The 24128-nt window shown below is 37.0% G+C and overlaps 1 protein-coding gene across 1 annotated transcript in view; it reads left to right on the top strand.

The window, feature by feature from the left end:
• The first annotated feature begins 8687 nt into the window (after positions 1-8687).
• The window catches only part of Cubn (cubilin), a 280054-nt gene continuing 264613 nt past the window's right edge, over positions 8688-24128 (top strand). The window contains exons 1-8 of the mRNA XM_026408130.2: positions 8688-8800; positions 9163-9292; positions 10191-10286; positions 11045-11083; positions 13278-13379; positions 14936-15039; positions 21065-21191; positions 22158-22320. Of these exons, the coding sequence (XP_026263915.2) occupies positions 8688-8800; positions 9163-9292; positions 10191-10286; positions 11045-11083; positions 13278-13379; positions 14936-15039; positions 21065-21191; positions 22158-22320 (874 nt within the window). The remainder of the gene's footprint in view (positions 8801-9162; positions 9293-10190; positions 10287-11044; positions 11084-13277; positions 13380-14935; positions 15040-21064; positions 21192-22157; positions 22321-24128) is intronic.

The raw sequence follows: 24128 nt of genomic DNA, 5'->3' as shown, positions 1-24128 counted from the left end.
AGTGTTTTATTCTGAAATTTAAATACACATATAGGAACCATAAGTATTTGTGGAAAGATTTCAATATGAAATAGACATGAAAAGCAAAGACACAAGGAGATAAGACACTTAGAGAAAACAGAGCCCAATGCAAGAAACAAAAACTTCAAAACACAACTCTAGTATTTTTAAATGCGTTAAAAAATATTATAACTATGAAATAAGAACAAGAGTTTTTGAAATTAAAAATTATAGCAAAATTTTTATAAAATCACCAGAAAATTTAAATAATAAATGCTTCTCAGAAAGTAGAACAAAAGGAGACAAAGAGATATAAAGTTATAATACTGGAAGACAAATCAAAGAAAAATAGAAACATAGATATGCAGTGGTGGCCACTGCGTGTTTGGCTCTCCTCCTCAGAGTGGGGGTCTTCATGCTCCTGGGTCACTGTAATGAGCATACAAATAAGTGATGGGCAAGAGGATCTTTGTAAAGTGCAGATTCTGATTCAGTAGACCAAGGTGGAATCTGAGAGTTTGAATTTTTGGCAATCTCTGGACAATGGCTGTGTAGGGCCCATGGAGCACCTGGAGTATCGAGGTTCTAGTCTAGGCTATTTCTCATTTTTTTCTATACCCATAGTAAGTGACTATGCCACTGGCAGATCAGGAGGCAATGAGGAGTGGTGAATGTTCCCTAGGCCTCTGCATTTCTAGATCTGAACTCTCCTTCCTTCAAAACTTTCTTTCCTAATTATTCTCTTATTCAATTAATGACATCTTTATAGTTTCAATTTCTCAAGTAAGTAACCTGGATGCTAACTCCTCCTATAATACTTATAAGGAAATATTAACTGCACAGGTATTTCTTTAGTAGACCCTACCTCCTTAATGTCTTCCTCACTATCTCCTCCTGGCCTGCCCATTGACTTAACCAGGGCTTTCAAAATCACATCTTTTCAATTGTGTTCCACTCTCCTAAAGCTGGGTCAGAGACTCGTTCCCACAGGGATGCTTGCAAAATGAAAACATGACTATTTTAATCTCTTCCCTGAAAGACTGTCACAATTCTCCCTTATTAAAAAAGAAAATAAAGTCTAAGCTCATTAAAATGTCATTTCAAGGTCTTCCTTGGTCCAACTTCCTTCCCATTTAAAAAATTTCATCTTCTACCTACATTAGCTTTTTTCTACAGGAAAGCTTTGTATACTCAATTTCTCTCCCTGAAACACCTGATCCTTTTCTTGAAGAACTACTCATTCATTAAGACTCAGATGGACTCTTGGTGAAGCCTGCACTACCTTTCTCAGGCAGAACTTGTTTTCTAATAAAACTCTCTCTGTGTGTCCCTTACTAGTGTTTTCATTATAGTTATTTCTTTTGACCCCAAACCCCCCTCACGTGGATTCTAGTTAACTGGAATTTCATGTACATTTTTGATAAACACAAGAATTTTCATTTGTGAATTATGTTTGGGTAGGTATAAAGGGGAGCTGGGGGAATTACTGAGAGTTCAGGACATAAAAGGAGATGAAAATAGATGTACAGAAGGAGCAAGCATTATGCTGAGAGATCTTGGGAAAGTTATAGGCAGGTGAAAAGAGAAAACAGTTCTGACTCTTCTAACTACATTCTGGTGGCTTGGGAAGGGAGAAGGGAGGATGAAAAGGAGCCAAAACATCTTTAAGAAGATTGTGGAGACAGGGTAAAGGGAAGAGAAGAAGGTGAGATCAGGGGGCAGATTGGGAGCGGAAGTCAAGAGGTCCTGAATTACTGACTAGCAATATAGTGGCCATTCTGATGGACAAACAGATCCTGCCTATTTCTATATACCACGTGTAATTCTGCAACAGAGCAAAGTACATTTGCATGCACTTAGTTGAAGGTGTGAAGGATAGTAAATGCTGGTGAACAAAAATCAGGGGTAATAGAGAGACACTGTTAAATTTAAAGTGTGTAGAATGCCATTGATGTCATCAGCTTCTTAAAAGTTTTAATGAATGCAAAAAAAAAATGTGCAAAAGAGCACTCATAGGTGTTTTAAGAGATTCTCAAATTTGGTCCCCTCCCCCAACATTTAGCAACTCCTCCATGTCCAGGGGCCCAGTTGCTGGTATTTCATGAAAATGCTCCTTTATGCTCTTTACTCACTTCCACCTCAAGGAAGAGACCATTCCCTTTTAATTGCCTGCTCTTGGATTTACACCTTATCTGGTTCTCCACCCCATAATGTGGAGTTGTTGTTTGCTTCCTGGATGTACCTGGTCTTGTCCTCAGACATCTGTTGACCTTTGTCTCCTGTCCCTACCTCCAGGTCAGCTATCATCTTCCTTACTCAAAGTCCTCAATTCAAGGCTTTGCTCTGAAATTCTCTTTATAGAGATCAGACACCTCTACTTCTCCTTGTACCTAAGATATTCAAGTTAACTGTGAATTATTCTTCTTCTTCTTCTTCTTCTTCTTCTTCTTCTTCTTCTTCTTCTTCTTCTTCTTCTTCTTTTTTTTTCCTTAAGGAAACTAAATTCAAGAGAGGGTAGAGGAGGATAAAAAATAAATCACATTCATTTATTTATATTATAATGATAATAACAACTTATATTTAGTGCATACTTGTTATGTGCTGGACACTAAATGTGCTGAACATTTCATATACTGTTAGTGCTGTAATTATCTTTTTGCTGGCAAAGAAATAATGTTACATGGTCAGGAAGTGATGGCGCTGGATATGCACCAGATGAATGAACTTCAAAGCCCAGGCCCTTCCCCTCCAGTTGTATGATCTTCCCTGGAAGTGAGACTTTGGTGGAAAGAATCTGCAATTCATTCCATTTTGTATTCGTACTGTCTCCTAGCATGGTTAACAATACAGAACTTCTACAGACTTCTAGTGGAATGCATTCTGGATTAGGGAGGAGATAGGAGCTTTGCTAGTCAATGGAAGATGGATTTTTTAAGTTGACAGAATGTTTATCTTGGGAAGGAGGTTCTTCACCCTCCAAGGCTGAAGGTCATGGATCGTAAAATTATTTTCAATTCGTCTTTGCTGAAGAAACTCTCAACACAGCAAGGAAGCAGAATGCATGCTCATGCTGTGGAAACAGAGATTGAGTTTTATATTGCTTCCACTGAGGAGTCATATGCAGACAGTCTGTCCTGTCTATCCATCTGAGCTAAAGTCAAGTAAATGAGCTAGAAGGAAAAATTCTCTAACTTTCAAAAGTCAGTCAGACCTTGGAAGAATCTGTCATTCTCTATTTCTTTCCAATATATGGAGCGATTAGAAATTGAATGCCTAGATTTGGAGCAGAGAAATTAAATTTTTACTTTGTTGAATAACAAATGCATTTATGAAACAGGAAAAATGTGCAAAAGAGGAAGTTCTTAATGAGATCCTGCAGGAGATCTTTTATATTGCCCTAGGAAGATTTGCCAAGTTCCCTGATCTTTAGGAAAATATTATTATGAAAATAGTTATGTTCAGAGCTCAGAGTTCGTCCTTTCTAAGGGAAGATTCTTAGGTTATTCTAGAGTTGCCAAATATTTCACATTGTCATGCCCACCCCTTTATCTCCATACCAGGTTGTTAAGTTTTCACACAAACCTGGATCGTTGTGATAAATTTCACATTTATCATTATTTATGTAAAAGCTATTAGACAGCTTTACTTGGCATTTAATTTAATACCAACATTAGTATTTTATATCATCTTTGAGTATGGAGGTATTTATAAATACATAAATCATTTCAATCAGTTTTATTGAATCATGATTTATACTCATCTAAGGTTATATATTTTAAGAGTATAATTTTATTAGTTTTGGCATGTGCATGTATACGTTTATACAACCGCCACCGCAGTCAAAACAGAATACTTCCATCACCTTCAAACACTCCCTCATGCCTCGTTCCAGTCAATTTTTTCCCATTCCTGGTCTTGGACCACTCTCAATCTGTTTCTTACTAATGTAGTTTTGGATTTTCTATATTTCCATATGGAATCAAAGAATGTAGAATCATTCAGTAACTAGTGTTTTTGTCCTTGAAAAATACTTGTAAGCAAACTAAATGACATGCCACAGGTTAGTCTGAAAAGACTCAAATTTAAGTTATGTGAACTCATCTTAAATAAAAAGATACTAACCCAAATTTTAAAACAAGGCAAAGTATTTGAATGGACAACTCACCAAGAAAAGATATACAAATGACAAATATATATAAAAACATGCCCAACATCTTTAATCATTAGAGAAATACAAATTAAAATCACAATGACATACCTCTGCTCACCCATTGAAATGGCTAAAAATAAAATATCAAAATGATGGAGAGAATGTGGAGCAACTGAAAGTCATACATAATGTGGGGAAATTCTTTAGAAGTTTGTTTGATAGTTTCTAATAAATTTAAAGATATATTTACCATAAATTTCAGCAATCTGACCTTCAGTGTTTACCCCAAAGAAATGAAAAGATGCATTCACACAAAGACCTGGTCAAAACTCTTTGTAGCAGTTTTATTTATAATAGTCCTAAGCTGGAAACAACTCAAGTCAATTGAGGGAATGAAATACAACAAAAAGCTATGCGGTAATAAAAAGCAAACAATTAATGATAAGCACTACAGGATAGATGAATTGTGAAAGCATTATATTGAGTGAAAAGCCAGATACAAAAGTTTATGTAGGAGAAATCTGGCAGGCTTACAAAATTTTTTAAAAAAGCATCAATGTTTGAGTATCACACATCATTGGATGCTATGTTCCTGATCATTTTTGTCCTCAAAGAGCCTACATAACTTCATGAATATTTACCAATATAACAGCAACATAAAAATCTCACCAAGAGATTTTTCTTAGAGGAGAGCCTTTGTAGAGTAGTTCTTCAGATGCCGTTTTGTCTTTCTTATCATAGTCCGTGTGCCCAAGGGAAGTTGTAGTGCATATACAGCTGATTTCACAAATCACAATGTAGAACATTTCCATTATTTCCAAGTGGGTTCTATAGTCCCAGGACAGAATCCATGGCAGACATCAGAGATCCATGCCTTCAAATGGATCGTCTAGCTGAAAGAGAGTCAAACCCAATGTGGAAGGTAGTCGTAGATTCCACAGCCAGTCTGTAAGTCTTACTGGGGTGGGAAACGGAGAGATTCCTGAAGCCAACATAGGGGTCCCCACAGATCTTGGAAAGTGGGTGTCAATGTTTATGTTTATACCCTAAATTCTGCCACTTCAGAGAAGCTGTCCTGGTCACACAGTGAAGGATGTCCTTTCTCCCATAACTTTATATCAACTTCTTAGAGGCTTCCCTGCTCATTTATTTCTTTACTTCTTTTCTGGGTATTTCCTTGCCCCAGAATTCCAGCTCCTTGAGGTCAAGGATCTGTTTGTTGTTGTTGTTTTTAATTAGCCGATGGATCCTAATGTATACCAGAGTCTGGCACAAATTAGGTGTTCTGAAAATATGGACTCAGTAGAATCAAATACAATTAAATTTGAATAAATTTGATAGAATTTGATGATAAATACACTAAGAAATGATACATTTCTTCTAATAAAATCATTTCTTCATCTGTTGTTAAGGATCAAATTATATAATATGTGTAAATTAGAGTACAGTGGCCTAGCACACTGCAAAAACTCAAAATCATGAGATGGGGTTAAATTACCTCATTATGTCAAGATCATGAAACAAATCTAATTCTCCCTTAATTCTACCACTTCAATGAAGTTTTCTTCTTTTTAAAACATCCTTTTGTTTTCCTTCCAAAATTCTTGCAGCTCCCCTTCCACATTTTTCTAATTGCTGCTCAAGAATATTGGGAGTTTGAATCAAAACCCTAACTCTGAAATCTTCCTTCTTTTTTTGGTCTCAGGTTCTAGAACTTTTAGTCCTATCTGATCTTCTAAATTGCATGATGTAGTCTTACTCCAGAGTACAAAGTTTAGAGGGAGAATGGAAACTTATATTAAGGTAACATTAAAACAATGTATTCAACCTAAAATGCCATTTATTGTATTCCATCTGTTTATTTTCTCTTTCTTTCTTTCTTTCTTTCTTTCTTTCTTTCTTTCTTTCTTTCTTTCTTTCTTTCTTTCTAAATAGAAATTGAACCCAGGGGTGCTTAACCACTGAGCCACTTAACCACTGAGCCTTATAATATTTTATTTAGAGACAGGATGTTGCTGAGTTGCTGAGAGCCTCACTAAATTGCTGAGGCTGGCTATGAACTCATGATCCGCCTGCCTCAGCCTTCAAAGCCGCTGGGATTACAGGTGTGTGCCACTGTGCCTGGCTCCATCTATTCATCTATTTCTTTCTTTAAAAAAAATTTTTTTTTAGATATTGATGTACCTTTATTTTATTAATTTTATTTATATGTGTTGCAGAGAATAGAACCCAGTGGCTCACACATGCTAGGCAAGTGCTCAACCACGGAGCCATAACCCAGCCCCAATTTCCTAAACACAACAGAACCTCTCATCAAGTGATCTCAGTAGCAGGTCAGGTAAATATCAACTTGAAATCTATTTTTTGGTTTGTTTTTGTTGTAATGTATAGCAGGTGTAGAACATTGTTGCATTTCTCCATAATATCAAATTGTACTGGCTTATTTAAGAAATTTTATATAGATGCTATCAAAAAATTGAGATGACCTTTCAAAATTTTTTTCAGATTATTTTTCTGAATTTTTGACATTAAGGAATCTAGATGGAAAAGCATTCTTTCTTAAAAAAGATGATTTTTACAGCAAGCAGTTCCTGTTCCATTTTCTTAATTATACTTTAAATTTAAAAAAAATATTGTAAAATATATATAACATAAAATTTACACTTTTACTCATTTTACGTTTGCAATTCAGTGACAGTAATTACACTTTGTGCAACCATTGTTGCCACTCATCTCCAGAATGTTTTCCATCTTTCCCAAATGAAACGGTACACATTGAACAATGACTCCCCCTCCAGGCTCCCACCCTTGGAAACCACCGTTCTTTCTGTCTCTGTAAATTTGACTACTCTAGCCACCTTGCATGAGTGAAATCATATGCACTATTTTTCCTTTAGTGACTCACATTTCACTTAGCTCAGTATCTTCAAGATCCATCCATGTTGTACCATGTGTCAAAATCTCACTTCCTTTTTAAGGCTGAAAAATATTACATTGTATGTATGCCGTTTTTAAATCCATTCATCTGTTGATGGACACTTCAGTGACTTCCAACTTTTGGCTATTGTAAATAATGCTGCTATAAACATTGGCATACAGATATCTGTTTTAAGTCCTGGCTTTCAATTCTTTTAGTTATATATGCAGACGTGAAATATACATTAATTATATGTTTAATTCTGAAGGGAACTTCTGTACTGTTTTCTTTTTTGTTGATTTTTTAAATAAATGACAGTGAAATGCATTACAGTTCATATTACACATATAGAGCACAATTTTTCATATCACTGGTTGTACATAAAGTATATTCACACCAATTTGTGTCTTCCAACATGTGCTTTAGATAATGATGTCCATCATATTCCACCATCATTGCTAACCCCCAGCCCAGAGTTGGAGAAGGTAATGCTAAGTGAAGTTAGGCAATCCCAAAAAAACAAATGCCGAATGTTTTCTCTGATATAAGGAACTGATTCATAGTGGGGTAGGGAGGGAGAACATGGGAGAAATAGACAGACTCTGTATTGTTTTCAATAGCAGCTGTACCTTTTTACATTCCTATTAGAAATGTACAAAGTTTTCAATTTCTCCAATACTTGTTATTTTCTGTTTTTTTTAAATAATAGTCCTCATAATATGTAAGAAGTGGTGTCTCATGTGGTTTTAATCTGTACTTTCCTAATTATTAGTAACATTGAGCATATTGTCATTTTGTATATCTTCTTGGGAAACATATGTATTCAGGTCCTTTCCTCACTTTAAATATCAGGTTGGTTCTTGTTTGTTTTTTGTTGTTATTTTTGAGTTGTGGGAGTTCTTTCTGTATTCTGGATATTAACCCTTCATCATATATAAGATTCACAAATATATTTTTCAATTCCATGAGTTACTTTAACACTGTTGGTAGTGTCCTTTAATGCACAGAGGTTTTAAATTGATGTAAAACATTTAACTTTCTGTAACCTGTGCTTTTTTGTTATTGATATTGTTGCCTGAGCTTTTGGTATCAGTCCCAAGAAATCATTGCTAAATCCAAGGTCATGAAGTTTTCTCCCTATGTTTTCTTCTAAGAGTTTTCTTCTAAGAGCTCTTAGATTTAGGTCTTTGAATCGCTTTGTGTTAATTTTTGCATATGGTACAAGGTAAGGGTCCAACATTTTTCCATGTGAATATTTAGTTCTTCCAGCATCACTTGTTGGAAGGTGTTTTCTAAGCAAGAATTGTTCTAGTGAATGTTTCTAAAGTGATTTGTGACAGTTTCAAAGGTCAAAAAATAATGATTAAGTTGTGCATCACTTAAGGTAGATTTTGACCTCTCCCAAGTTGAAGAGTACTGGGAGAACTAAGATCATTTACATTCCTGAGTGAGAAAAAAAAATAACATAAGCTTCTTGGATAAAGAAGACAAGACTGAAAAGTTACAGGATCATCCATTGGTCAAAGTACACCTGTCCGGTTTGCTGGTATACACACTTTCAGACTCAGGGGTTGGAGAGGCCTCCCTCTTACCTGGCCACTGAGGAGGCTGGTGAGGAACATGTCCTCACCACTTTGGAGTTTGATTATTCTATTGGCATTTGCTAAATTAGATGGTGAAGCTGGTGGACTTGAGCAGCAGCCACGAAAAAGAAGTATTGATAACCTCCAACAGTAAGTAAACAGGAGTTATTTTTGTTGATGGAGTAGGGAAGTTCCTTACCACTTTTCACAAGCAGCCAGATGAGCAATAGTGTAATTTTGCTTGAGGAAAACTGTGATGGTAAAAAGCCAACAGGGAAAATTATTTGGATGGATACATGGAATTACCTTCTTATGTATAAATTATTTATTTTTCCATAAGCCTACTACATGGTTACTAGGAGGTATCTCCGGGAAATTTACAGATAAAGAAGTGGCAGATGACTAGAGCCCAGATGTACACCATCTTGTCTGTAGTTACTCAGTGATAAGTTGTTTAGATTTCAAAATTGTATGTGCTAATGACTGATACAGTCTCTGGTTGTCTTACATAGGCCTCGCATAGCCTCAGAGAGGGGAAATTTAGTGTTTCTTACATCGTCTGCCCAAAACATTGAATTTAGAACTGGACCCCTGGGAAAAATTAAATTAAATGATGAAGACCTCAGCGAATGTTTGCATCAGGTAATAAATATACTGCACACCTATTGAGGTCATTTTGCATATCAATATATAGTGACTTAGTCCAACAGCTCTGTTTTAATCTGTACCTTTACTCTTTAGCCCAGAGAACATGATTGGCACTAAGATGAGTTCTTATAAAGGACAGTGACCTAGAGTTAATGGTGGGTAGGGGGAGTAATGCTAACAGAGGTGGCTCATGGTACAGAAAAATGTACCCTAGCCAGAAATAATACAGAGGATGGTACTTGAATTCCTCTGTAAGGGAGGTGAAGGGGAGGGTAACCAGGGAAAAGTGTTGATGTGGCAAGTTTACTTTTACCAAAGAACTGTATTGGACAATTATTCTCATGCCTTATTGAATGTTTTCAGTGTCAATATTTATTACATCATGCCTGCATATCTGCTATAATGTAAGAGCTAGCATTGTTTGGAGCATATTATAGGTCATCTGTTTGCATACTACCTGATATCCATGATCTCATTTGACCCTCACAGCTACCCTGTGAAATGGGTTTATTATTACCACATTTATAATGGAGCTAAATGTACCCTAGAACTGTTAAATAATTTGCTCAAAGACACATAATAAATGGCTGAATCAAGATTTAAAACTTGAACCGTCTGGTTCTAAGCCAACTTTCTTCACAAGCACCCTAAACAATTATGGGAAATATGCAAACAGAAAATACATTAATATAGTGTTATGAAAAAGGGTGAGTGGAATTATGCCATGGCTATTTTGTTCTAAAGTTTATTGTTCACAGCATTATTTTAATATTTTAATAGGTAAGATCATAGTGCTTAAAACAGAATATAACTCAAGTTTCTTATTAGAGTCTTCTAAGATGTACATTTTTTTTTACCAGCATCCTTCTTCTCCTTTTTCTTTTAAAAATAGATTGAGAAAAACAAAGATGATATTGTAGTTTTAAAAAAGAGTGCAGTTGACCTGCCCCAAAATGTATCTAATCAAATCCATCAGCTTAATTCTACGGTAAGTCTGACATCCACATCTTAAGAGTAAATAAGTTCTCCTTAATTCAACTTTGTAAGTAATTCATTTTGCAGGGGACATATCATCTTCTCTTTTTATCACTGTCATTATGGACTTTTTTGTTGAACTTGCATAACTCTAATGGAGGACATAGAGGTGTTCGTGGACAGAATGTTGGAAATATGAGGGCAACAATATGTTGCACATGCGGACATTATTCAAGTTCTGAGATGACCTTCTTATTGGTGAAGGGGCTCATGGCTGTTATGAGAGTTTCAATAGAGTGTCCAGAGAAGCAATGAGATACAGCTTATCAGTAGGGTGTACTTCTTTTAAAAAGATCTAGGAAGGAGCTGGGCATGGTGGCCCAGGCCTGTAATCCCAGCGGCTCAGGAGGCTGAGGCAGGAGGATCGTGAGTTCAAAGCCAGCCTCAGCAAGTTAGTGAGGCCCTGTCTCTAAACACAATATAAAAAAGGGCTCAGTGGTAGCATTCCTAGGTTCAATCCCCATACCAAAATAAACAACGAAACAAAACCCCAACAACCTAGGAAGGAAGGAAGAGAGAAAGACATGTGATGAAAGGGAATAAGATGCAAGGGAAGACTAGAAGGGAGAAGTATGAGGACGGAAAAGTGAATGAAAGTGGGAACAAAGTCCCTCCCTGGCAGAGTGCACTAGGAAAATATGTCGCAGGGTACAATGCTGTGTGAAATACCTTGGAACCAGCTAACTGATGTTTTTTCTTCCCCACTACCAGCTTGTGGCTCTCGAGAGAAAATTTCAAAGTTTCCAACAGGTAAGGCCCGTAATGACTAGATACCTTATATCTTTCACTGAAAAATACACAAGAACCATCGACAGAGTTGATATCCTTATTTTAAGGGTAGATAGGTGATTGATATCAAAGATGTGCTTTTCCCATAACTTACTTCTCATCCCAGCTTCTGCTTCCCAGGATGCAGACAAGGACCCTGAGTCTAAGAGAGATGCAGTGTCCGGGCCAGGGTCACTGGGCGTGTGAGGTTTTGTGCCTCCCAGTTCATAGCCCACGTGGATCCCTTCTCACAATGGCACCTTTAATTTAACTCTTTGACAGTAGGTTGAGATGTGCTCTGCTTGATCAGCTATCGATCTCCCAACTTGCTGATTCTGGCATCGAGGACTCTGTTGTGAAAAGTGAAACACGCTTTCTAACATGAAGTTCCAAAGTCTGGGGTGTGTCACAAATATTTCAGATTCCCTTGAAACTCCATTTGCTGGTGACTAAATTTGAACCATTTCATACCACAGATGTTCTACAACTTTACCCAATGCTTACAAGCCGACTATTTACTTCCAAGCTTCTTACCATTTTTTTTTTTTTTTTGAGTAGCTGGACTCTTTAAAGACTTTTATGGAAACCATAACCTTTTATCTAGAGAAATGTAGACTCTCCCCATATTTGTTGTTTTGTGGGATTCTAGATGAAGACTCTCTGTAGGGCGTTGTTCTCCACTTTCTGTGCTTGAAGTTTGTTAGCAAGTTTATATGTATATATATATATTCGTTTTCCCCACTTTGACAATGGGTTGCACCCTGAGGCTTCCTTCATCAGTTTAAGAAGTGGTTGAGTGAATGAAAATTAGTAAGGACTTGTGCTCTAGAACAAAACCCAGCACTAGAGTTTTTAGCCTTCTACAATGCTTCACTGTTTCTACCAAAGGTCAAGAACTGGAGAACATGGTCCCAATGAACACAGGGTGTCCTCTCTCTCCTCATCCCTCCTGAAGAGTTTTTAGTGCTTTCTGAACGGAAATGCCTTTCAGCCTTTGGTCAGGGCAAAGGCTCTCCGGCCACCACAATCCCTACCACTCCCTATTGTCTTCCTTCTGAAGGCTAACCTTCATTTCCTGCTGGGCCCCATGAGTTTTGGAGTTTCAAATCCCCAGACAGTGTTGCTTTTGTACGTCAGAAGAACTTCTAATGAGCTCCTGGTGAACATTCTTAATAGTGCCTTTTGATGGACACAGCTCATTATGGTACTGGCATGAAGACAAATAGAATAATGAAAGAGAACAGAGTCCACAGAGAGAACTCCCTCAACGCACATGTATGGGCTTCTGATTTATGACAAGGGTAGAGAGAGAATAGGTTTTGCACTAAATGGTACTGGGCCACAGAACTGTCCTCTGGCTCTCTATTTCATCTGTAAACAAAGGAAATGAACTTGATTTTTTTTTTTCTGTGCATCACTGTATATATACCTAAATGTAATGCATACTTCGCCCCTGTTTATGTAGAGAAATCAACTATCGATAAAGTTAATAAAAATAGATTCGTTGCATTATCCTTTGTCCCCTCCAAAAAGGTGTCTCTGTCCCTAAAGACATTAAAAATCTTATAAGATTGAAACTGGGAGCTGACATTAGTGTAGAATGGCCAGGTTGTGTAGACAAAGGTAGGTCTGTTTGCCACTCAATTGAAAGCCAGTCAGGTGAGCACAAGGTGGGGGATGGATCTCAGGGGGCCACATGGCAAACAAAGGGGCTTGGAGTGAAATGAGTTCAGTCATTTTAACCCATGGGAGGAGGGGGTGGCAGTAAAAAGGGATCAGATTTCAAAGGCTTATCTGGAGGTACTAAAGATAAGAATAACAGGGCAAAGAATGGGAGATTTCCATTTATTTTTTCTTAGTGCAATCAGAATCATTGGCTCTGGTCCACTGACCCATGAACAATTCTTTTCCGGAGAATAGAGTAAGGACCTTCTTCCTTCTGGTTAAAAGCACATAAAGAGTTAAGGAATCGGAACACAACTGATAATAGCAAGCACCTCTTAGGTTTTCATAAGAGAATCGATCTGCCAAAGGACTGGAGTAATTGATTGGAAATGGAGGAGACCCCACTGATAAGGAATAAAAGGAAATTTTTCACACCTGCACTGAGACCTGCCCTTGGTCCTGGGAACTGCAATGTCATGAGCTCACTGATTGACCTCTCTTTTTTTTCCAGACAGTGGACAAAAACTTTTGCAGCAGCCATCCCTGCCAAAACGGTGGAACCTGCCTCAATCTGCATGATTCCTTTTATTGCATCTGTCCCTCACAGTGGGAGGTGAGTCACTTGCCTTTGATTAAAAGACCTGATGAGTCAGCATCTGTGATTTTTTTTATGGATTCATTCAGACATATTTAATTCTCCATCTGAAGTCTTTAGGATTCTGTGACTCCTGGATCAGAGTGAATTTTACCGTGTATGCCAGAGGATGGCAAGTAGGATTATATAACCCAGTGAATGCCAAGCCAACCTAAGGAGGAGTTCACTTGCTTGGATAATTACACTGAAGGCCGTGATATTTCTGTTAGCCTTAATTTTTTTAAACTGTTTTTTATATTTTTTAATTTGTTCTTTTTAGATAAACATGAGAGTATATTTTAACATATACATAAATGGAGTATAATTTATTCTAATTAGGATCCCTTTCTTGTGTTTTTATATAATGTGGAGTTTCACTGGTCACATATTCTTATATGAACATGGGAAAGTTATATCAGATTCATTCTACTGTCTTTTCTGTTACCATCCTCCTGCCCTACCCTACATTCTTCTTTGTAATAATCCATTGAACTTCTAGTCCCCGTCCCATTATTGTGTGTTAGCATCTGCAGGTCAGAGAGAACATTCGGCCTTTGTTTTTTTTGGGATTGGCTTATTTCACTTAGCATAATATTCTCCAGTTCCATCCATTTACTGACAAAGGCCATAATGCCATTCTTCTTTATGGCTGAGTAATATTCCGTTGTATTATGTACCACATTTTCTTTATCCATGCATCTGTTGAAGGGCACTTAGGTTGGTTCCATAACTTAGCTATTGTGAATTGATCTACTATAAACATTGATGTGGCTGCATCACTGTAGTATACTGATTTTAAATCCTTTGGGTATAAACCAAGGAGTGAGAGAACTGGGTCAAGTGGTGGCTCCATTCCAAGTTTTCTGAGGAATCTATACTGCCTTCCATAATGGTTGCAACAATTTGTAGTCCCACCAGCAATGTATGAGTGAACCTTTTTCCTCACATCCTCACCAACATTTATTCAGCCTTGAAAAAAATTAGCATTAATTTAAATTGTTCAGCTTTGGAAAGTAAAATGACTCTTGACATAATTAGTTTTCTTGCAAAATGTTCCTAACATTACATTAAGTAAATATTCCCAGGCATGGGGCTATTGTAAAATGAGAATTCATCTTGATAAGTCTTTTTGTGTGACTGCTGTATTTTTTTTTAAGAGAGAGAGAGAGAGAGAGAATTTTTTAATATTTATTTTTTAGATTTCGGTGGACACAATATCTTTATTTTATTTTTATGTGGTGCTGAGAACCCAGTGGCCCATGCATGCCAGGCGAGCGCATTACTGCTTGAGCCACATCCTCAGCCCATGTGTGACTGCTGTATTCTTATGAAGAGCTCTTTGGTTCAATTAGGTCAAATATGAATTCTAGAGGAAGGATAACTGATGGTCAATATTAGTATTTTTGTATTTGGCTTAACTAAGGACTTATTTACTGTCCATATGTAAATCCTTATACATACCATATGAAAATGAGCCCCCAGATGCCTCTGTGACCCATGCATGACACCTGACTTTCTTCTTTATATAACTGCAGGGTCCTCTTTGCTCAGCTGATGTTAACGAATGTGCGATTTATTCAGGAACACCCCTGAGCTGCCAGAATGGAGCCACATGTATGAACACAGTGGGGAGTTACAGGTAACCTCTTGAAAAAAAAAAAGCTGTTGCATTTTTGAAGGACTAAAAGCATCCCATAGTTAAAAGAATCCAAAGTCAATTGTCTGTGTTACCTGTAAAACTAGGTACTCCATGGGAAATACGTGACTCTGATTCAGCAAATACATAGCTATTTTTATTTAGATCAACCAGAGCTCCTGAATGCTCAACTATCACCCCGTGAAGAAGTTCTTTCGCCAGCATCTTAAGGAATGGGAAGAAGGGTTCCCTGTATTAGTGAGTTTGTGGTTTCAGTAAGCGTAGCTTCATTCAACACTAGGTAAAAAAGTTGACCAAAACAGGATCAAACATTGAACTGTGTTAATTAGTCAATGTCTTTCTCCATGTAGCCACCAGTTCCCTCTCCGAATCCACGTGCAGGCCTAGGTTTTCTTTTTTAAAATTTTTATTTGGCCAAATGACTTGTCCACAATATTCTCCTGCTCAGCTCAGGCATCGCCTTCCACAGAAAACTTCTGTTCCTTTACTAAACTGAGTTAGGTATCACAGTGCCCCATTTTCCCACCACGCTTCTAGACTGTTGTCATCAAAGCCATGATGATTCACCTATTCATCTTCTTAATAATCAAAGCCAGAACTTTGCAGCAGATCATCATCAAGTTTCCTTGTGTGGAGTTCCTTAAAATCACTTTTTAAAATAATCTGTAGATATTATCTTTCCCCATATTTTGACTGGTCTCCTGTTTTCCAAGAGTATTTAAGGGTAAAGAAATGGGTTCTGCTAGGATGTGAACAAATTCTTTCAACATGGGGTACAATCTCACTGGACTCCAGAGCAATTGTTTGTTCTCTTCCTAGTATCTTCCTCTTGCTCTTCAATTTCCTGCGAGAAATATCCATTCTATTCTTTCCAGAAAAACTAAGGGTAGCAATTTAGTTTTTTTTTTATATTTTTTTTAGTTATACATGGACACAATATCTTTATTTATTTTTTATGAGATGCTGAGGATCGAACCCAGAGTGGGAAGCACTTTGCCACTGAACCACCATCCCAGCCTGTAATCTAGTTTTTATCCCTGTCATCTATTAAGACATTATTTTATCCAAAAGCAGTTACCATTCTTCTCTTTTCATTTAAATGATTCTTAAAAAAAAAAAAAAAGATTCTGATCTTTTTTTTTAAAAAATCTGATCTTTAAAACTTTTGCTCATTCCAGGTTAAAATTAATGCATTCACTTCTGGTAATATGTTTATGAGTTCAACCATTATGCAAAAATAACATTATCAACCCCTATCTTAAATTGAATACCAGGTTATTAAAGACCCTAAAGGGTGGTACAGGACAAGCTGAGTGTTAGAAATTTGAAGGCACAGCCATTGAACTGTTTTAAAAGCTTTGCTTTTAGGATTTGGCTTTTAATTTAAATGCTCCTTTGCCCCTTGCTTTTATAAACGTTCAGACTTGGGCTTATCTTTCATTCCCTTGAAAGCATTATCTCTTGGTTTCTATTTATGGGCATTTATCAAGGAGAATTGCTACTTGGAGATATCAGTGGCAAATTGTCCTGACTCCCAGAACGTATACTTTCTGGCCTTCCCAATATCTAGAAATGTCCTGGAGATTAGATCTCACTCCCGATCTTCCTTTATCGTCACTGTCTGTCTTGGTATCTTGTGTGCCAATAAAGTGATAAAGATGTGCAAGGGGGACAAAATCCATCAGCCAAGCAGGCTGTTATTTTTGTTGCTCTCAGCACATTATTTGTCTTCACTGCAAAATAGAAATTGAAAAAAAAAAAACCTTTAACATTCATAGCTATTTATAGCATGTCCAGATACATACATAGGAGAAAGGGAGAGGGAGAAGGAGAAGGAGAGGGAGAAACAGAGAGAGACAGGAAGGGAGTTGGGAGAGAGAAACCATTTTATTTGTTGAGAGCAGCATTTCTAAATTAAAGCCTCAACTTTGCAAGAGCAGTCCCAAATCTCTTGTACCTTGCAGTAAAAAGCATAAGGCCTCCATCTGCTGGCTCTGGGAATGATTTTGGCTTTTAATCTTTGCCCTTCATAGATTTGCTGGAAGACATCAGGAAGCAGAACATTTAAATCTGGTTTCTTGCTCTTGATATGGGATGATTAGTGAAGCCTCGGGAATCCCAGTTGATTTCCTATGCCTTAAGCACTCGAATGGATGCATATCATGGTGACTTTTTGAAGGAATAATATTTTTAAAAATCCATGAGCATAAAATTTAATTCTTGCATTGTGTAATCTGTACATAATGAAACAGAGAGCATTTAGAGGCTTTCTTTAGTCCTATTAATTTTGTGAGGCTAAATCCTTATTAATCAGTAGTTTCACTGAGACTAGAAATCCCTCTGGGAAACTTCAAAACACTTTTGCCAAAGGAAAACTTGAGTCACTTTTGAATAATCTGGACCTGCAAAAATGTGCTCATGATGGACAAAGTTTGCTTTGAATTTGAGGCCTCCTTCAAGGTTTTGTTGTTGTTTGTTTGTTTGTTTTTAACTCTTAGAACTGATTTACTTGGGGATAAAAATGGAGTTTTTTATTTAACAGGATTAATAGTTCATAATTGTAAAGACTTTTTAAAAAGATAAAGCACTGTGCAAATACTAATTAATTGGAAGCTCTTTTCATAGACAAGTTTTTGGCAAAAAATTATTTTATAAAGTAATAAGAACAAGAAAAATCATCATCTATTCCTACTCATTCTAGAGGTCTTACCCCCAACTGCCTCAGACAGCTAACAGAACAGTATTTTGCCACTTCTCAATATTGTTATGGCCTCTTTATTGTGAAGAATTGATACATCTCATTTCCCTACTTTGTGTTTAAGATAGCCCTTGGGGTCTGAACTTGCCACCCATGGATGGTGGATGTTATATACTTAGGGTTCAGATCTGAAAGGCTTTTTAGGAAAAAGCGAAACAAAACAATTTGCATTTGTTCTCCAGGAATGTGATGATGCTTAGTATATTTTCTTTTCATTCATATCAATGGTGTATTTTAAAACATGCCAAGCTTAGACGATGAGGATAATCTGGTTTTAACTAAGGTGGTAGTTAAGTATTAAACTTATTATCTCTTTCAGTTAGTCAGTATATTGATATTGAACCATGGACTCTAACATAAGTTAAACTATGACTATGGAAGCATCTTTGACATTATCTCAATTGCCAAATGCACTTGTAATGTTTCTGAAGTCTGAAAAGCCTAGCTTTATTCTGCTGCAACCAAGTTGGTGATAAAAGGTTATTACAAAGGTGACCTCAGTAACTAATCAGTAACTAATAACTAAAACAGGAGTAGTATTGGGGTCATTTTAAAATGTACACATGGCTTTCATTTTCATGTAGGAAGTATATAATTATTCTTTTTCTTTAAAGGCTGTATCAGTTCTCCTTGAAAAATACATTTTACATTCAAACACTTTTATGTTAAAAAGACATGCACATGCAAAGTCTTCATACTAACTTCACCTTCAGACCAGGGAAATGTAACAGGGAAAAACAATGGTGCAGGAGTAACATACACCTGGGTTTTAGTTTATCTTCTATCAATAGTCAATTCTGTGGCCATAGGCAGCATGTGTCTGTAAAATGGGATTTAAAGTATTTGTCTTGAGATCACAGTGGGGAAGCTTATAGTCTGGTTGGCTTCCCTTCTCCCTCCTGTCTTCTTATGTTATTTAAATTTAAATGAAAGAGGTCTACTTTGTAGCTGGTTAAAGGAGAGTACAGGGTTAAGATTCACTCATGTCCCCACTACAATAGGGAGAAAGAGAGAAGGAGGAGGAGAAAAAGAGGATTCAACTGCAGGTCCATGGACCACAATTTCCTCATTTACCTGTGGTTAAGTGCTCAGAGATAAGATAAACACAAATTCTGAGCACTTCCTACAGAGGAATGCAAAACTGAGAAATTATATCCCATCTGATTCAAAAGTATGATATGTCAAGGTCATTGTACTGTCATGTGTAACAAATTAAAAAATTTTAAAATAAATAAATAAATAAATAACCTCTCATGAGCTAAAAAAAAAAAAGAATGCCTTTAGAATCCGGCGTGAACATAGTGCTCATGTGTGATTAGTACACTGTGTGTACTGTGTGTCCCAGAGGTTCCCAAGCAGATCTCTCGTATCCAGAAAATAGACTTAGCAAGGAAGAGAAAAAGAAAGAAAAAAAATAGAGAGAGAAAGAAACTAGATTCAGAAAGCTAGTAATCATTGGTTTTAAGATCTTTTAAACAATTTTGCAGGTGTGTGGTGTGGTGTGGAAATAGAGTTTTAGTAATATAGGCAGTTAGATCAAATGCTCAAATGTGTATGAAATGTAAAAGTTTTGCAATCCCCCTAAAACTAATTAAGTTCTCTGTAAGCATTTTCTATGTATGTACGAGAAAGAGAAGAAAAATGGGAAGAGAACACATGAGGAAAAGTCTAGAAAAAAGATGAGGGGAAGATAGGTAGCTCTAGGTAAGGAAAGAACGGAATTTCTTCTTGAGTTTAATCATTTATTGTGATTCATCCATGATCTTGTCTTAAATGAGAAAAAGCACTATTGTAATACTGGTAAATGTGATTTATTAATGAAATAGCTTTCATATAAATATATACGATGTTGCAAATTTCATGGCTCACATTTCTACAAAAAAAATATTCATTTATCTGCAATTCAAAAATTTAACGGGACATCCTCAATTTTTATTTGCTAAGCCTGGTAACCCTACATGTGAGTTCGTGGAAACTGTTCACCACTATCTTACTCTCTGGCCATGTTCTCTGATTGCTTCTTCCTTAGGAACTGATCAAGGATATCACCACAGCAATTGTTTCGGGTGCCCATCATGCACATGCCACATCCTGTCACCAGGGTGTGGCTCTTGATCCTCTCAAACAGCCAAGCTGATTTCCTGTCATGTGATTCCCATGTCATCTGTAGATCTTAGCTGAGCTCCTTGAACCTCAGTGGGCATTGTTGAAAGGGTTTCTTTACCTTGTAGAATGGCCCCTTTTCCAGAAGACTCAGAAACTAGACCCTGTTGCCAGGCATGGGAGGCAAGCAAGGCCATGCAGGTCCCCCTCTTCCTTATCTATGTCCCCTGATACAGAGGGTCAATTCTTTTCAGGAGGGCTTGCTCTGCCAATGCTGCTGGAGTCTGACAAATGGTGACCTCTGGGCTCCTCCCTTCCTTCAGATGTGTTCAGATGGTGTGAATAAACTTAGGCTTCTGTGACTCCTCTGTCCCTTTCTCTTCCCATGTTTCTACCTTACCACTTCCCTTTAAGGTGGCAGTGCAAATATAAAGTTGACTCAGCAACCTGAAGAACAATAATGTCTTCAACAACTTTCTTTATTTGATCATTATTGGACTGAAATCTTCTAGTAACAAAATGCCCTTGGGTATCATATATAATAATTACAATTTTGTTGTGAGTTAAAATGTGACTATGAAAGAAATGTCACCATATTGACACTACATCTTTTATGGATAGAAGACTTATCATGCTTTGTAATATGAGATTAATCATCATAGACTCAGATATGGATATCATATGGCCTGCAGGGTTTTTACCCACCTGGAGAGCATTCTGGAGTCATTAGTTTTGTCAGTGTCACCTGGGCTTAGTGGAAGGTCCAGCAGAATGAATGATGAATGAACTTGCTGATCTCCCCCTTTCCCTTTCCCTTTATCACCCATGGTTTGTAGATGTCTGACCTTTGAAAGTGCTGTTTGATGACTTGATAGTAGAAGAATTGTAGAGGTAGCCTTGTGAGATATTAAGTCATGATTCTCTAATACTTTATTTGTGAAGATAATACATTAAATAAATCTTTGCCTAGAGCAGAACAGTGATTTTTCTCCCAGAGTTCCAGCCTGTCAATCTACATTGCTGCATTAGGATTCCATGTTACTATCATCAATTTGCAATTTGAGTGGTTTTTTTAAATTGATGCTAAGAGATAGACATTGGCCTTTAAGTACAAACCCTGTTATTACATTCTTGTGTTACCGACAGTTGTATATGCACACCTGAAACATATGGACCCCAGTGTGCCTTCAAATATAATGACTGCGAAGGGGGCTCTCAGAAGCACTGTGGCCACGGCATCTGTGAAGATTTGGACCGAGAGCGACCTGGAGTGGTGGGTCCCTTTCCCAAATATAACTCCTTGTGGGACTCATGACTGTTACTTCTCCTTCCTGTACTGACTGTGCAGGACAACTGCCCAATAGAACTGCAGACAGGAAGTCATTCACTGCACATTAATAGGGCACAGGCAGGGAGAGAAGATGCCATATTCAGAAAACTGGAGCCAGATGTTTAAGATTTCATTATATAAAATATTAAATTTTTATGATTCCTTTATGAGTCTCTCTGAGTCTTTACCTTCCCTTGGCCTTGTGTGTTTTAACAATGACAAGACATGAAAACACAAAAAGGATTGGTTTTGTCAGCAGCATGTAATTTTGAGTGTGGATTTTTCTGGCCCTGAGCTCCTCTACTGCTGCAGATTCCATGAGTCTTCTTTTCTGATATTCCTCTATGCCTGGTCCTGGGGACCATAGCTCCTGGCCCACAAGCTTGCCCAATCCTGGCCAGTTTGGCTGTTTAGAAGAACTTTGGAACTTAAAAGTTCTATTATTTTTCCTGTTCATATGATGTAAAATGTGTTTTTTTCCAATGGTGGAATGGTGGGGGAGGAGTGGGTCGAGGGGAGGATGGGAAGGAAAGGAAACAAATAGAATTGAATTTTCCAAGGTCTATGTCTATATGGGTGTTTTTCCTTCTAAAAATCATAGCAGGGTGAGTACATTGACTTTAATTATATTGACTTGCTGTTCTTGATTGTTGTTGCTCTTTTCCTGGCAAGGAAAAAGATAAATTATAGGAGTCTCTTACTCTGAAATAATGATGTCCCCCCCGCCTTTTTTTCCCCATGGTCTGGTCTAAATGCTGAAATCACAGGGGAAGAAAAAGAAAAGCCATTCAATTGGCTTGATGGAAATGAATGTTAGACCATAAACAGTTGGGGGTTGGTGAGATTTTCAAAGACTTCTCTTGCTCCTTTTCCTGATTGTCTCTGTTTACTCTGTTGTCCTCGTGCCAGGCCAACTTCACCTGCATCTGTGAAGCTGGGTGGACAACTGGGTCGAAAGGTATCTCCTGCACACAGGATAAAGATGAGTGTAGCTTCCAGCCTTCGCCTTGTTCGGAACTTGCACAGTGCTTCAACACTCCTGGCTCTTTCTATTGTGGAGCCTGTCCAACAGGTACATTCTCAGGACCACATGCTAGGTCTGCATGCCAGGCAGGCAAGGCACCAGAACCAATTTCCTTTCCCTACTGATGTGCAATATGAGGACCATTCATAGGAGGTGTTGGAATCTAGTTGAATGTTCTGTTTTACTAACTTCTGCTTGAGACTATCATACTACTTATAACCTTTATTATTATACTATTATAACCTTTGTATAATAGAGGTGGAATTTTTCTCCAAAAAATGGCTAGCGTCAAACTTTGGGCCAGCATTAGCCATAGAGTTTAAAAGTTCTAACCTTCTATTGCCAAGACCATCAATTAACTAGACTTGTGGTCAAGAAACAAATACATAGTCCTATTTTTCATACCAATCCAATGTTTGCAAACTTGAGTGATTCTTTGTCTACACTGAAGTCCAGTAGTTCTTGCCTGAGTGTGTCCTTTGAGTACCCTATGACCTTCATATAAATAAGGATGCTCCGCTCTATCATAACCCCACAGACACCAATCTCCAGGAAAGGCCATATGTTGAGTTGCTGAAAACATGGGTTCTTTCCTCCAAGCTCCCTCTGTAACTGTACAAGATCATCACCCACTCAACACGATATTGGTAGGGCATCTACTATGAGCAAAACTCAGTGCTGGGTGCTCTGGAAGCCATTCACCAGGCTGCAGGGAGTTTACAAGGCTTCTCTCCCTGGATGTTCTCAGAAAGTAGAGAACAGATTATCATCATAGCAGCCATCCTTTTATGAAAGAATCATTATGGCACTGTGTAAAGGTAAGCAATTATTGTTTTCATTCTTGCAACCACAACAAAAACAAGTCATGGTAGAATTAGTATTATTCACATTTTTAAATAGGAAAACTTAAGGCTTGGAGAAGTTAAATAAGACACCAGAACCAATTTCCTTCTACTACTGACATGTAATACGAAGACCATTCATAAGAGGTGTTGGAATGTAGTTGAATGTCCTGTTTTACTAAGTTTCCCCAAATTCTGTAGTTTATAAGTAATCAGAATTCTTAGAGGAGACTTTTACATAGACCCAAGGATATAAAGCTTAAAATTTTAAACATTATTATAATTTTAATAACTTGAATTATAAGAATAATACAAACTTGTTATCAAAATGAAACAAAACATGAATGACTAAACCAAAATAATATTCTCTTTCTTCACCTTCAATAAAATTAGTTATCCATTTTCCTTAGAAACACTGAAAAACACATACAGGTTTTCATATTGTTATTTCCTTAAATTGGGAGTAGGATTCCAACTCTGCATATTAATATTAAATTAATTATTTTCAATTACAATATGCATCAAAAATTTATTTCAATGTGAGTGTGCACATGTAAGTGATATGGGGGCATGTCTGCTATTAAAATCATTTTTAGTAGTAAGTGGTACAGATGAGTCATGAGAAATTCAGCAATGTCCCTATTGACCACTGATTTTTTTCCTATTAAACATGCTGAAATAGATATCTTCTTACCTACATTTTAATATACTGGGTAGTTTTATCATTACAGAATAAGTTTCAAGAAAAATTTTTAGTCAAATGATATATATTTTTAAAATTTTTAATGAATACTGTCAGATCTTTTTTCAAATTGGTTATATTAATTAAATATCCAACTTGCAGTATGTAAGAATACATACTCTGCCTGAATTTGATTCTAAGAATTTAAGCATTTTTTTTTTTTTGGCAATCTGACAGGTACATGTCATTTTAATATTTTTTGTTCTTTTAGTAAAGTAGATTTTTAATGCTTTAAATCTTTGTATTTCTTCATTGTTGACTTACATATAGAG

Source organism: Urocitellus parryii, chromosome 9 (genome assembly GCF_045843805.1).
Source record: "Urocitellus parryii isolate mUroPar1 chromosome 9, mUroPar1.hap1, whole genome shotgun sequence".
Classification (NCBI taxonomy): domain Eukaryota; kingdom Metazoa; phylum Chordata; class Mammalia; order Rodentia; family Sciuridae; genus Urocitellus; species Urocitellus parryii.
This window is presented reverse-complemented; position numbering and strand designations above follow the sequence as displayed.